Here is a 16,678-nt window from a genome sequence, read left to right on the forward strand (position 1 = left end):
CAAAGAATAGCAAACAATCCTTGTGATGTGCTCCAAAAGACTGCTGGATGTATAGCTCTTACAATTCAGAGTGACTTTGCCTCTTACCTAAACTCACCATGACCCTAATGAGGACAAGCACTATAGAAACTGGATTGATGGCTCAGTGAGTTTGCAGACTTTTAATTTGTTCTTGTTAATTCCCATGGAATGTATCCAAAATCCCATAATTTGGTGACTGAGTACTGACCCACCCTCTCCACAAGTTCACAAGCTCTAACTGCGGTCGAGCTGACATACCCAGGAATCTATTTTATCAGTTGAGCCAGAGTTTCAGACACTCACAGGATGAAAACAGCATTCACTTGAGTACAATGGACTCACTCAAAACTAACCCGACATCCATAATGACCAAGTTTCTCAAATCTACGGCTGTGCTCGATGTTTTGTTTGCCCTGATGCTGATAGTGACCCCCCCAAACCTTTCTCTCTGCTCTTTCAATTCATGTTGTCTGACAAAGTGAAACATCAACAAAAACACAAACAAAAACATCCTCCAAATTCAGACACACACACACACAAAAAAACAACCTTTTTAATTAGTTTTAAAAGTAATTGCTCGAAATGATTAGTTGAGCTGGGCCACTTTCTCCTTGTTACTTTTGAATTGGAAATATAATTGCAGCAGACAGTAATTGGCTGGCCACAGACTGTTGGTTATTGTAGTCTTTTGTGGCAAGCTGCATCATTACCAAAGCTTGGGTGCGGTTCAGCTTTTGAACTACACTGACCAAAGAGGAACACAAAACAAACATGCACGCAATGCTCTGCTTGCCCATGCCAGACCTCCATCATCCACTGGGCCTGGTCCAAGTTTCCAACTTACTTTCCATCATTTTCCCCCTCTTCTCTTCAACATCCTTTTAGTGACATAGCCCGCTGTACCTGAGCGACACACAGACAAGTCAATGCGGTTGGCTCACGAAAATCCCATGGTTTGATCTATACATTTCTCCCACTGTCAGTGGGAGCAGCTCAAATATTGGTACCATGTCACACAGAGCCATTGCCACCTGGTGAAAACATGGCTTCACCAACCACCAAGGGACCAAACATTTGTCAAAACATTACTCATTGCCTTCACACTTTTGTACAGAACTGACTGTGTTGCTAGAAAGATTTGTACACTGGGGCCTTAAGATATGAGTGACCCAACTTATGAATTTTGGAAGATTAAAGGAGTTGTACTCACAAAATATATTAGTCCACATTTTCCATGATTAAACCTATGTCCTTAACATGCCAGTTTTTTGGTGACTTGAAAGGTTATGGGAAAAATTTCTTTCAAATTTCCGGACTACAAGCCGCTACTTTTTCATGTGCATGTGCAATGATGCAGCCAATTTATCGATTTTTCTAACGGCCACCAGGGGGCGCTAGAGCATAAAATGTAAGCGTGAGACACGTCGAATATGTGTCAAGGAGGACGCTAGTTTGCTCTATTACCAGTATAGGCGGATCTACTATTCAGGCGAAGTAGACGATCGCCTTAGGCCCCCGACCAGTAGGGGGCCCCCAACCAGCTGCCCTTGCCCCAACGAGCAACGGCTTGGGCCACCGGAGCCAGCAGCACACCCAGCTATTTGTCATGTATAATTATATCAGCATACCAAACAAACAAATAACAAAACAAAAAAAGCCATTTGAATGCTGCATTTATATTATCTCCCCCCACACACACACACACACACTACAATGGACTGTTCCACGACGACGGACTGAGTATCAGTCACTTAGCTTCATTTAGCGCCGTTTAGCATTGCTTAGCTCCGCTTAGCTGTTCGTTAGCTTCACTTAGCTCTCCCGTGGTTTTCACGCCACTAAGCTCACTATTTTTACAGCTCACTTGCTACTTGGCACATCGGCTATCGCTTATTTTATACACATGAGCGAACCTACTCTCCATGAGAGCCAAAGTACGCGACAGCACGCACTGTGGCGAAACAATGTACTACAGTTCCAATCAGTCATACAATAACACTCAACAGCTGGTTAACAGCAAAAGCACGTCATGTTCGTCATATAAATAATGATTTCTGGAGTAAATCCCACATACTTCAGAATTAATATTAAAATATATTGAGTAAATACTACATAATACAGATTCTACACTAAGAATAGCTTTCAAATGACACTCTTCATGAAAAATATGAGTGGCAATAAATAATTATTATAACTATTATACTATTATTACATATAGCAGTATACTATAATAATATTGCTAGAATTTTTTTGAATAATGTTGGAAAGGCAAAGTCATTGTTCTGAATCTGTTTACTTTCCATTCTTTTGCACTAGTAAATGCTATCAGCATTTAACCTCATTGTTTATTTGCGATTAATTATTATTTACATGATTATTTGCACTTTTATAAAGAATTTAAGTGCTCCAAAATAGTTTCGTGAATTAATAAGCGTCAACAAAAATGTAATTGCTAAACTAGTAAAAAAAGAAAATTATTAGATTAGTCGATTAATCGTAAAACTAGTCAGCTGACTAATCAGGAGAAAATTTGTCATTTAGGACAGCCCTAGTGCACCAGAACATATTTCCTCCACACCCTTCTCACCTTTTTAACCCCTGACCCATGAAGAGGGCCCCTGGATATGTTCGCCTTACGCCCCAAAATTCCGAAGTCCGCCACTGATTACCCTTAATTTAACGTTGTGCTTTGTGCATGACTAAAAGTAGCAGACCCGCATCATGAAAAATGCTAGAAGAAATGCACATGACGTAGCTTTTAACTTAAAAGCAACCCAAGTGGCTGATCAAGAAGGAAACAGAGCTCATTCATGTAAGCAGCCATCAAGAAGGCAAACTCAATTCCAGCTGTGATTCCTGGGGTCACAACAAAGTGTTTGCAGTAACTTGACATTAGTGTGAATCGTGCATTTAAAGTGGCACTCCGAGTTCAATGGGAGGCTCGGATGACCAGCGGCAAGAGATCGTTTACCAAAACTGGCCACATGCGAAACGCTATTTTTGCACAAGTCTGCCAGTAGATCCTGACAGCGTGGAGCAGTGTGAAAAAAAACGACCGACACCATCGGTTTTCGAAAAGCCGGTCTGCTGTGTGATGAAGAGGACGGCACAAGCTCAGGAGTGAATTTGCCTCATTATGAGAGACATTGAAAGCGACAACGAAAGAGAGACTCAGAAGGTGCATGGCGAAGTGTATCTGAGCCTATTCATATCCAACACTGAAGGGGAAGACTTCCATGGTTTCAATGCAACAGGAGGAAGATGAGGATGGCTAACAAAGACTTTCATGTTTCTAATAACCAGTCCAGTTAGTGCTGTACTGCTGTGTTACTGCTATGTAACTGCCGTGTTTCTGGTGCTGTTTGGAAAGAAAAGGTATGTTATTAAAGTTTAGAAAATTGCGTATTTCTTTGTAAATATTTCATGTTACTATATGGGCATAAACGGCTAATAGACAGGAGAGGCCTATGTATGTACAAAATGCTTTTTCCTTTAAAAATGTATTGGGTGAGGCTTGTAATCGGGGCGCCCAATAGTCAAAAATTACGGTACTTCATTTAACTCGTATCTCAAGGTAACACTGTATTTGAAAAGTTAAATAATTACGACATAAGGAAAATAAAGTGTATAAAATCCATATGCAGACTTCTTTGTGCATTCATGGTCTAAAATCACAATAACAACACTCAAATCTGCAGGCATGCACCTTTTATTTTTATTGCGTGTGTTCTCGCTTTTATTGCCTGGCTCGCTCACTGTCTGTTTATGTTTGTTGTGCAGTTTCCTTTGCTAAATTGTCTGGAAGCCGAACAGGCCTCATCAGTAAACCAGGCAGAAAGGCCTCGGTATCCTGCTACGGGATCCAGGACATGCCAGGGGGACCGCACACACAAATGCATGCAATACCTTCTTCCTCCTGACTCACACACACCAACAAACTAATTGGCCCAATATAGTACAAGATTACAAACATTCACATTAATGCGACTTTCCTTTTTCATGACATAACATACAAACTACTTTGTGCAAAGATAACTATACATATATTTTTTTAAAATGTTTTTCTACCAATTCCTCTTCCCGGCTCGCTCTTATGCAAATGAAGATATAGGTCAGGCCTGTCGCACTGAGGCCTCTGTCATTCTGTGAATCACTCTTTGCCCGAGGACACAGGTCCCATAGCTTTCCATTAGGACCCTCAATGAGTCTATACAGCAAAGCCCCCAACCCCCTACATCATCGTCACCACCCTGCGCATACACATAATTCCATCCACCCACACCATTAGTGGGAATAAGTACTAGTGGTTTAATGCCTTTGGCGAGAACAACACTAAAGATAGGACAGTATATATGCAAAAGAAATGACTTCACTAACAATCAAAGTTGACTGGGAGCCCGAGCTAGTGTCTGACGTCGAGAAGTTCCGACTTGATGTAGTCGGGCTGACCTCCACACATGGCTTTGGCTCTGGTGTCAGTCCTCTCGAGGGGGGTTGGACACTATTGCACTCTGGAGCTGCCCATGGTGAGAGGTCACGAGCAATTGTGGGCATACTTATTGCCCCCCGACTCGCCGCTTGTACACTGGGGTTCAACCCCGCAGATGAGAGGGTAGCCTCCATTCGTCTTTGGGTGGGGGGATTGTCCCTAACTGTTGTTTGTGTTTATACACCAAACAGTAGTTCAGAGTACTCACCCATTTTGGAGTTCTTGGAGGGGGTTCGGGAGAGTGCTCTTTCTGGGGACTCCCTCGTTCTGCTGGGGGACCTCAATGCTCACATGGACAATTACCGTGCTACCTGGGGGGTCGTGACTGGGGAGAACGGCCCGCTCAATCAGAACCCGAGCGGTGTTCTATTGTTGGACTTCTGCGCCCGTCCTGGATTGTCGATAATCAACACCATGTTCAAACATAAGGGTGTCCATATGTGCACATGGCACCAGGACACTTTAGGCAGCAGTTCGATTATTGACTTTGAAGTCGTGTCATCGAACTTGCGGCTGCGTGTCTTGGGCACTCGGGTTAAAGAGGGGCGGAGATGTCAACCAATAACCACCTGGTGGTGAGTTGGCTCCGATGGTGGGGGAAGATGCCGGTACGGCCCGGCAGACCCAAACGTTTTGTGAAGGTTTGCTGGGAACGCCTGGCGGAGTCCCCTGTCCGGAGGAGTCTCTGGCAGAGCTTCGCCCATGTCAATGGAGTGGTGGGGGGACATTGGGTCCGAATGGACATTGCTTCGCGCCTCTATCACTAAGGTGGCCGATTGGAGCTGTGGCCGCAAGGTGGTTGCTGCTTGTCATGGCAGCAGTTCCAAAGCCCGCTGGTGGACACCAGCGGTGAGGGATGCCATCAGACTGAAGGAGAGGAGTCCAAAATTGAGCGTTTCAAGGATTTCTATTACCTTTGGGGGCCTTTTATGAATGTAGAAAAATATTTGAGGAATACAAGGCTTCGTCAGTCTGTGTGTTGGGCTGTTTGACTGTGGTGAGTGTATGTTCCTTCATCACAGCATATTGACATCAGGGAGCTTAACAGGCCTCCAATACAATCTTCCTAGTATGGATCTCTGGAGGTGGATGTGTGTTGGATCAGGAGAGAAGTACGCTTCTCATACCTCAGAAGGAGCAGACTTAGAGATTGCGTATACTTGGCCCAATTGAAGCTGCTCAGTCATCTTCACACACTCTAAGAGCCCAGAGAGCTTCTTTTTTTCCCCCTCATACTCCCTCGCTTTCTCTCAGAAAAGCAAGGATGATCAAACACCAACTGTGATGCCTTAATTAAAAAAGTACTATTGGGCTTGATTAAAAGGAGAGAATGATCAGAAGGATGTGTCAATGAAAGGAGAAGCTCTCATCAGCTTATGCCAACAGTGGCGCATGTTGGGGGTGAACAAGAAATCGCAAAGGACGTAAACAGATGAGCGCATCAATGCAGACAGTGGCCAGTGGATGATTGGATTTATGCAGCATTGGGACCTGTATGCAAAAGTTTTTTTTTTCTTTCTGGAGTCTGATTTTGAACTATTAGTAAAATAATTTTTTTTTTTTTTTTTTAAATACTCTCTATCCTTCTGAACAGGGCTGCTGAACAGTTGGTTGAAATGCAGCAGCAACTTTTTTAGCTTGTATGTTCTGCATTGTGGCTACAAAACAAACAAAGCAGACCGTTGCCAAAGGCGAGTGGCTCTTTACCCATATGCTCTTTTATTTCACGTCTGCACTTCTGAAGGATTTGGATTCTGCGTCCAACATTTTTCCACCCCAATTGTCCCATTTGGTGTCTCTATTGCTTTAAGTCCTCTGGAACAGCTTGCAAAAGTGCAAGCAATGAGAAAGGATATCTGCATTACTAAGCAAATCTTAGTCCTAACATTTAAAGTTTCAAACTAATTGCTGTTTAACTAGGCTCAAATATTCATCCATATATTTTCAAATAATTTGTCCTTATTAGGGTCTCAGCTAAGGTATCCCATCTGCCTTCGCATAGGTGCAGTACACCCTGGTCGCAAAGACTTGGGATTATGGCATTAATACTATTGCAAAAGTCAAAGTGGTATTCAGAGCCCTCCTAAAGTTTAATATATATCAACCATAGACTTCATAATGTACATTACATACATTATGAAGTCTATGATGCAACACAGGCACAGTTCCATCCATATCACTAAGGTCACTTGTAAATATACCGCTACTAGAAGTTTGAGAAGCCTCTTTTCCCACTATAAACTATCATTATAGTTAATGTGTAGGTACATAAGTGTAGTCTATACTATTACAACAATATTGTACTGTACAACTTGCTTAAAAGTAATTAAATGGATAAGTGTGTTTGGGAATACAGTGGCACCTCTACTTAAGAATGTCTTTACGTCTCCGGTTAAGACAAACCTCATTGGGAAAATATTGCCTCTTGTTAAGAAATAAATTTCAGGATAAGAACAGCCAAAATGGCTGGTACTCGCAGCTCCCAGAGTTTACTGAACTTAACATACTTATAGCTGCTCTGATCGGCTAAGAGGGCCCCTCATGTTCCAGCAGCTTTACATGAGTGTATTAACTTTTATTCTTTATTTCTGGTTTATTGCATTATGCACAACCCAGATTTTATGTTTATTGTGTAATAATCTAATTGTAACTTGTTTGTTACATGTTTTGATGCATTATAAAATATTTATGTTTAAATTTTGAGGGGCTTGCATCGGATTAGGGCATTTACGTGGAAAACGCGTCTTTACTTGCAGAATTTTCAAGTTAAGAAACTACTTCCAGAACCAATATATTTCGTAAATAGAGGTACAACTGTAAATATAAACATAGTTTTTCATAAGCGGACATCCATAAAAAAATTTATGATTTTCCTTCCCCGTGTGAGGGCATGACCGTATCTTACTTGGCCTTAATTGCTTCCAAACTACAGTTCAAAACAAGTCACAAATTGGGCAACTAGTAATTCAAGGTGCCACTGTTATCACATAAATGTTGGCTAAATCAGCGCTACAATTTTCTTCAAACTATATTTATGTCCCTGTTAGGAGCATTCTATGTAGTTATTTCCCTCTTCATTTATGTTAATTTCCTTACATTCCTGCTAATTCCAATAGTTTCCACCAATGACACACCCGTAATTTTGCAATGGAGCAAAGTTGTTATTCCAATGTACTATATGTATGCACAAACTTGATTATTCCCTCAACCCTTAAAATGGCATTCAGCCAAATATTGGAAAAAAGAGCTACAACAATAAGGCAAGCGGACACACCAAGACTACTTGTCTCAGCATTTCATCTGAATACTGGAACTGTGTTGACACGCAGCAGATGAATATTAAACCTTGAGAAACAAAGATGTGCTTGAAGCAAAAAGCCCACATTCGGATCTTTTTTTCAGCTGCAAACACACACGTGCGCCACACACTCACAATCTTGAACATCCCTCCCAGCAGGCACAATCACACTCGGGCAGATAATTCAGTGTCACACGGAGCCTTGTCGCTGACCCTCTGGCCCCCCTCCAGACAGAGGAAGCAGCTGGACAGGGACCCACGGCTGCCTGGAACACACTTCCCTTAGGGAGCTGGGACGAAGAAGAGTCCCACTCTGCCTCGGAGAATGACCAGCTGAGCTTCAGCAGCTCACTATGTGCGCGTACTCTTATGCCCCATGTCCAAGAAAAGCAGTAGGCCTTTAAGAAATGACAGTAGCAGCACAGCAGCACTTTTTGTAGCTGTCAGCATGCTGGTGAAACCATTCTAATAACAAAACCTGCAGCGTTGTCTTTTTTTTTTTTTTGTTTGTTTAATCATTTTTTTGGCCACTGCCCAGAAAACTTAAGTCAGCCCGCGGTGAATGATGAACCTGACTTTGCTGAATAAAATTAAGTTTGAGCATTCAGAAAACACTGGTGTGTTAAGTGCCACAGTACATCATCACTTCTAAAAAACATAGTGGCTCCACAATACAAATGTGGGGAAAAAAAGGTATTCAAATTGAAAATAGACAATAAATGATGTACTCAGTGGACCTAAAAGGTTTATTGTTTTGTACCTCAATGGTGAAGGAAGTCCTAAGTGCTTATTAATATTGTATGCTTGAAAGGTTAACATATTTCCAATTGCCTTGGTAGCCTAACAAATAATTAATCAAAGGGGCTTTTGTTACGCCACAGTACTAAACATGCAATTAAAAGGTCATTTTCCAGAGTAATAGTATTTACAAATGCTCTAAAAATTTGGCTGATACATATTAAAAACAGTTTTACACAAATGGATTAAAAGACACTAAATAAATTCCCTGCTGATTTTTGCTCGTTCTTCCATCTTAAGCGGTTTTACACAAATGGATTAAAAGTCAGTAAATAAATTCCCTGCTGATTTTTATTTCGGCTTATTTCATTTAGTATCTGCGTATCCTCTGTTTGTCTTCATGTAATGAATTAAAAATTTATTCATTTTTTAAAATATACTGTAATTTTCTGACTATGCGCCATTATTTTTTTCCCTAGCTTTAAATCTTGCGGTTAACAGTCCAGTGTGGTTTATTTACGGATTTTTACAGGCTAATGAGTTTCATTCCTTTGGTGTAAATATCCCATAATACAATGTGGACACCTGCGGCTTATAGTCAAATGCTGCTTATTTGAATACAGTTTTCCTTGTAAAATTTGGTGGTGAGGCTTATAGCCAGGTGTGATTTATAGTCCAAAAAGTGAATCTAAACTTGAAGGTAGGTTTCCATTACCACACGTTTAACACATGATAAAATCTATTAAATTACTTATGGCTTCATTGAACCAAATTGAAAAAAATCAAATTACCTGTTAAGATTGTCAGCCATTCATCCAAGTATCTGATCAAATGAATTTTTAAAAATTTAATTACACCTAGTTGAAAAGCAAATAACATATAAAGGTATGTCAGCATGTGTGTAGATACATACAGACACAAGCAAACAATATAAATTTTATTTAAAAATGAAAGAAAGTCAGCAAAAATGAAGAGTCAATCTGAATCATAATCATCCCGGTCCTTCGAGATTCGTCTGGTCGGACTTTCACTGAGTGTCCCAAAACTATCCGGGGGCCAGAGCTGTTTAGAGCAAGAGAAGAAAAACATTTAATGGAAGACATATTATCATTGCGACTCAGACAATTTGCTCGACACGTTTGCTAATATGGCACTTAATGACGTGTGAGACTTTAAACAAGATCTTGTTATTTCATCAGCTGTCGCGGTAGGCCCTCCAGTGGAGTGGCGCTGTCCAATCAGATGGACAGAAGGTTGGCTGACCTGTTTCCAGGGTCGTAGTTGCTATGACATCCAGTGACATGACAATATAGCAGAATGAAAAGCTAGACAATATGTTGTCCAGGCTTTGGTCAATCGGACACACTTGCTTTGAACTTCCAACTGACTCATGTCTTTCAAAGGGGCTTAAAATGGCCATTGTGTCTTGAAAAATGAATGCAATAAGAATAAAATTACTAAAAAATAAAAGATGACTCAAAAATAAAAGATCAACACATTAAATTTAATAGTATGTAGAATTTTATGATGCAACTCAAGTCAGTTTATCTGACCCTTAAAACCTAGTTTTGTTTAAAAATAAATAAATCAGGGCAAATGCAAAATTTAAAGCACAAAAAAAATCTGGGGCCACTGCTGCTTGCAGTGATTGTACCACAATTATAAATGGTATTTATTTTTAGCTTTTTATCACTGTAAAGTTTAAAAAGTATATGTATGTAAGGTATAAAATAAGTATAAAATATCATTAAAAATGCTTTTACTTTCCAAAAATTGTGCTTTACCATTATTTCCGTGTGGATTCTTGGTCATCCAGGTCATGGAAATACACAAAGGTTGAATTTAAGCAATTTCTAATCTTTTTTTTTTTAATTGGTATTTGCTTTGTAAAAACATAAAAACGACTTAGGCAATTATGTTATAAGATTAATGATTTCTTGGCATGGCACCTGACATGAAATGATCATTTTTCAGTGGTCAGTGGGTTCTTATTTTGTTCCAGAGCTGTACATGACATATAGACACTGTGTGTGACATCGTGATCCTCTATTACCTTCAAGCAAACACGCCCTCGAATGAGAGCATAAGGAACTGGGCCATAGCTCCTTGAGTCAGTAGAGTTCGTAAGGTTATCACCTTCCAGCCATACATGGCCTTTTGGCACCTAAAGGACACAACAGATAAATAAAGAGAGGACAAAACTGATTAGGATATACAGTATAGTTTGTTGGTCAAGTGCTGTTTTACTAATCATTTTTTGGATTGATTGAATTTTGAGAAATCAACACCTGGCCCCTTTGTGCACCTACTCCACTAGGCCGCCAGTAAGTTGCTTCAGCGAACAGTCCTTCGTCTTAACGTCAACTTGCCTGTCCCTCTTTAACCCCATACGGTATTAGGAGAGGGGTCATGGGTAACAGGCAGGGTCGGAGTGGGATTTAGGAAAACTTCAAACGGGGGTCATTAGTCTGTTGGCGGAGATTTGCGCCCCTCAAAGCAGCAGCTTGAGTTAGCTGGGCAGAGAGAGAGAGTGAGCAAAAGAGAGAGAGTGTGTGCTAAGCTGCAGCTAGCAGCAGTGTCCAAGGGTCTCCACCGCGGTCCGACCTGCCAGTGGGGTGGTCATCCAAGCAGGCTTTAATTCACAATGACACCAATTATGATTAATCTCATCACTTTAGGAGAGTAGGCTTGTCAAGGCCCTAATTAAGTGCGCTGTCCCCCCTATATGTGCAGACAGGATCAACAACACATTATATTGTCATAATGGGCATCACAATCCGCAAGTCTATTTTTGTGTTGCCTAACTTTTTAACGGCAAAAGTGCTCTGGAATCAGTGTCGTGAATAAAAAATGCAGCTAGACTATACTTTAGTGACAGCATTCATTTCTTTACTCTATCAACACTACTCAGCTTTGGGATTGTCCATCCAACAGCAGGGATGGTCTGTTTTGCTTTATTTTCCATAATTGAAACAGATGATGTGACATAATCTTGAGCCACTGACATGTTGACCTAACATGGGGTAAACAACTCGGTGAATAACGACGAGACGCAAATGAATATCATTAAAGGAGTCATCGGAGAACCATATGTCAGCATGCTGGATTCCCACCATTATACCTCATTAACATGGTACCATATGCTGGCTCCCAAGCAAAGGCAAAAGACGCACCACTGTCTCCTGACGAGACAGAATCTTCTTTCTACTCAGCTCCTTGTTAGATGAATCTTAAACTCGCCAGAGGGAAGAAAAGTTCTCATACATACTGATATTTTGTCATATAACTGGAAGAGCTGATCAATTAAAGTACAATGACGCAAAAACAACATTTACAGGTTTCTGACAGAGACCAAATTTAGAAGTAGGATGGAGTATTTACACTTTTGACCATGGTACAAAGAAGTATTCTGTACTGCACGTTACTTTTATCAACATCATAATGTTTCCAAAAACCATACCAAACTGACAGTCAGCAGACCTCCCAAATGGATGGCTATGATGCAAATAAATAAATAAATAGCAAAGTAGACCATATTCTTTCAAAGGTCTACATCTTAACATTTTCCCTTGATAATTTTTGACTTGACAATCAATAAGTCATAAATGTAGACTTATCAGTTGAATCCATTCTGGTTTCCACCATTTTGTGTCAGTTCAGTTCTGTTCAGTACTTATTATTGTATGTTTTAATTGACAAATTTTCCTTGGCTTGACTTTTCTTTGGCGAATCAATCATTACGTTCTTGTGGTAAACAGGATGGAACTACACAGGCTGTGGTTCACTGCTAGCTGACAGAAAACTTTTATTTTAATTGTGGTACTGGCATGGGACAAACACAGTTTTTCTCAGACAACACAGTGTAGCAGTTAAGTTAGCTGGTACCTGCACAATTCCTGGTCAATGCCCCAACCACAACTGCCTGACAGATTTCAGAGCGGCAATATGTGAACTCTTCCAACAATCAAAGTTAAAAACCACACTTAAAGCAGTAAACTCTGAGTGACAAAGGACAGATATGAGCGGATACGCCAACATTTTAGGCTCGATGCACCCAAGTGTGTACCTGGTATGAAGGTGCGTAAATGACAAAATTGAGCTGTGGAAGTGCTCACATGCACTGAAGGCAATTACGGCTGATTGTGAACAGTTACACTACAGATCGGCAGCTGAATGGATTGATGCTACCTATGGCTAAAGGCATCATTATCTTCTTTTCATTTTACTCGAAGCAAGTATGAGGACCAAACTTCAAATCATGACATAGGACACAATATAACTGCTTTACAATGACAATAGAACTAGTACTTTGAATTATACATTGCATGCAGTACTATACCTAAAATATCACTGCTGACGTAGAATGATGGACAGCAGCAACGAGCCTACTGTTGCATGGGCTGAATTGATGGGGAAGCATTGTCTACCTGTCAGAGACTGAAAATGGAGCTCCTCTCAACACGTATGTGGGCGAGTTGTTAAATGTCCATATTACTACAGCCCTCATCATGTTAACATGATTGAAATGCCACATTTAATTCCTGCATGCACCCAGATCTCATCTCTCATGATCTTGCTCTGTAGATCTACACTACACAGAAACCATTGTTTGGATAGTGCGGGGGTTCATGTCACTTTATCAGGCTATCCTGCCCTCTCTATCCCTTGTGAGCAGTAATATTAGGGATCAAGTGTCATTGTTTTGACACAATAGCTCAGACACAGAGATGATTCCTAAAAAGGTGACAGTGCAATTAGCCTGCAGTTGGATGTCTCAGGGTGGAGACAACATGCCAGCCTGTCGGTGCAAAGAGGAGGCGATGACAGCGACCGCCTTGTGAAACTCATCTTTACAGGTCCCATAATGCCTAACAACATTACACAAACACTCGCACACACACGCACACATATATTTATATCCCCCCAAAAGAAGGCCAAACTTTTAGGTACTTTTATGTCTGTTCTCCACTATATCACAGACATTTTAAGCTGCTTTTGTGCTTCTGGCATAGGATTTCTTGAATTTGTGCAGGAAAAATGACATGTCAAGAATATCAAGATACTCTAAGTGTGCTGCTACTCAGAAAGCTTTGTGTCAGTCGCAAGTAATGGGTCTTGCGATAATGACACATAACACAGCTAAAAACACTCAAGAACGGCAAAGAGTAAAACATTGGACTATTCTGAAGTGACCCTCTCGGAGCGCTAATCTAAATCCAATTAAATATCTGTGGAAGGTGCTGTAGCATACCACCTGGAGTGCCCACCATTCAATCCTGAGACAACTGGAGCAGTTTGCTAAAGGGCTAAAGTACCTGCTACAATGTGAAAACCTGATCAAGAACTACAGGAAACATTTGACCTGTCTTTTCCAACCGAAATTACATTACATAAGAAACATTGATTTTGATGTTTGCGATTGACCAAACACTTATGTTTGGCGCAATTATGGTATATACATTGTGTCACACTCTGGCAGCACAAAGGGAAAGATATGGAGTGCATTTAACAAACCGTTAAGAGACACAATGAGAAAATATTTCACAGGAATAAAAACAAGGAAGCGTGACAGAGATAGTGGGACAAAGAGAAATTTCCCAAAAGCAAAGACAAGGAATTAGGAAAGATGGCAAAAAGCTAAATAAATCAAGGTATGTCATTGATAGACATTACACCCTTGTCATGCTCGTTAGTTACTAGAGGGTTTTTTTTTTCAGCAAAAACGTTTATGACCCAAAATATAAATAAATAACAACAACCAAAATTTTGATAAGGGTCATTTCTTGATTTTTTTTTTGTTTGTTTGTTTGGGTCGGAATAAATTAAGCTATAAAGTGTTGATTTTGCCCAGAATAGAACATGTAACCGAGATAACCACCATTCAGCTCTGTGCAAATCTTGAGGTGCAAAACATAGTTATTTAAGACATCCTTACAAACAGACCGATAAATTGGCGATGGCTCTTATAACATCCCTTTTGGGCTTTCTTCAGTGAAGTAATGGTCCTGGGTCTCACTGCATACACTCAGTCTTTCAGGTAGTCCTTAACTAAATCTGGGGATGCCAATGTCTAGGCAGAAGCCATCATGCAGTGGATAAAAGCCATTCCTTGGTCTGCTTGTAAATACAGTATGTCTTTAACAACTATGTGCTGTGCTTCAATAAATTCACGGAGCTCAATGGTGGTCATCTCGATTCTCGACCACATGCTCTAGAACAGTGGTGTCAAACCAATTTTATAAAGGGACAAGAGGCACCTGGATTTCGTTCCAACCAAAGAAGAGGATACTTTTTCAACAATCTGATCTCTTACAAATGTAATCAGTTGATTGCAGTCAGATCCTGCTTGTTTCAGTAGAAAATTCATTGGTTAAACTGTCTGCACTGCACAGTCCCTGACAAAAGTCTTGTTGCTTATCCATTTTGTAGAAACAATTGCTAATAACCTGACTTTTAATTATTCAATTGGTTTCAGAATTGGCTCATATGAAAGCTAAGACTCTCATAAATGATGTTGAATGTACAAAAATATATTTGTTTCACTGAAAAAAGATTTATCATCTAATGAAGACTTAAAGGTCAAATTTTGGCAAGACAAAAAAAGTTTTGTCGCCTACAGAAAGTAGTGTGAAAATTGAACAAAAAATGTACTTCAAATACAAAAATATGTTACATAACATAAGCGAATTAAGTAGTGGTGCTGTGAGATCCAAATTTAATATTTTGTATGACTACCATGCCCTTGAAGGGCTGCATCCATGCGGTTCGGTGAGGATTCATACAAGTTATTGATGAAGTCATCAGGAACATCAAAGAAAGCAGTCTTGTGTGCCTCCCGAGTTCAACATTTCAACGAGTTCAACATTCTTGGGTTTCGTCTTCAATGTTGTTCAATGTTCAATGAAATTCACTGTTTTCTGGGTGAACCTCGGACCCATGCGGGCACCAGTAGGTCTCTTGCAATATTTGCTGCGAACATGGTGTAATTCAATGGAAGATTCATCTGAAAATCCACCTTTTGCCACAAAACAGTGAAGTTTGGTGGTGGCAAAATCATGTTCTGGGGTTACATCCAGTATGGGGTGTGCAAAAGATCTGCGAGGTGGAAGGCAACATAAATAGTCTGAAATATCAACAAATCTTAGGTGCCTCTTACATTCCCAACCATAAAAAGGGACACATTCTGCACCAGGGTGGTGCTCCATCGCATACTTCAATCTCTACCTCAAAGTTCCTCAAGGCAAAGAAGATCAAGATCCTGCAGGACTGGCCAGCCCAGTCACCAGACATGAACAGGATGAAAGAGGAAGCATGGAAGACAAAACCCAAGAATGTTGATGAACTCTGGGAGGCATGCAAGACTGCTTTCTTTGATGTTCCTGATGACTTAATCAATAAATTGTATGAATCCTTGCCGAACCGCATGGATGCAGTCCATTAAGCCCATGGAAGTCATACAAAATATTAAATTTGGATCTCACAGCACCACTACTTAATTCGCTTATGTTATGTAACATATTTTTGTATTTGAAGCACATTTTTTATTCAATTTTCACACTACTTTCTGTAGGCGACAAAACTTTTGTCTTGCCAAAATTTGACCTTTATGTCTTCATTAAATGCTAAATCTTTTTTCAGTGAAACAAATATATTTTTGTACATTCAGCATCATTTAGGAGGGTCGTAGCTTTCGTATGAGCCATTTCTGAAACCAATTGAATAATTAAAAGTCAGGTTATTAGCAATTGTGTCTACAAAATGGATAAGCGACAAGACTTTTGTCAGGGACTGTAGGCCTATTGCTTGGAACGAAATCCATCACCTTCTTGGCTCTTTTTGGAATTGGTTTGACACTCCTGCTCTAGAATAAAAAAAGAAGAGACCGATGACTAACATTTTTAATATGATGTTCTGAACAAAATAAATTAATGATAGCTGCAGTCTCATTTTATTCTCACAAAAAAAGAAAAAGGAAAACAAAAACGAAAAAAAAAAAAAAAAATGACACCTATCAAAATTTGGGGACTTTTTTTTTTTTTTTTAAAGGAGTGGGGGGGGGGGGTCCCTGTATGTGTGTGTGTGTGTACATACATATATATGTATGTACATATATATATATATATATAACATAA

The 16,678-nt window shown here is 40.1% G+C and overlaps 1 protein-coding gene across 4 annotated transcripts in view; it reads right to left on the reverse strand.

The window, feature by feature from the left end:
- Positions 1 to 8,341: 8,341 nt before the first annotated feature.
- The window catches only part of immp1l (inner mitochondrial membrane peptidase subunit 1), a 29,375-nt gene continuing 21,038 nt past the window's right edge, over positions 8,342 to 16,678 (reverse strand). For 3 of the 4 annotated variants that reach the window (XM_057839846.1, XM_057839830.1, XM_057839836.1), the window contains 2 exons: positions 10,600 to 10,710; positions 8,342 to 9,608 (listed from right to left, as the gene is read on the reverse strand). In XM_057839846.1, the coding sequence (XP_057695829.1) occupies positions 9,522 to 9,608; positions 10,600 to 10,710 (198 nt within the window). In that variant the 3' untranslated portion in view covers positions 8,342 to 9,521. Of the gene's footprint in view, positions 9,609 to 10,599; positions 10,711 to 10,834; positions 11,060 to 16,678 lie in introns of all 4 variants that reach the window. The other variant, XR_009063549.1, reaches the window with a different exon arrangement.

This window comes from Corythoichthys intestinalis, chromosome 1, assembly GCF_030265065.1.
Source record: "Corythoichthys intestinalis isolate RoL2023-P3 chromosome 1, ASM3026506v1, whole genome shotgun sequence".
Taxonomy (NCBI): domain Eukaryota; kingdom Metazoa; phylum Chordata; class Actinopteri; order Syngnathiformes; family Syngnathidae; genus Corythoichthys; species Corythoichthys intestinalis.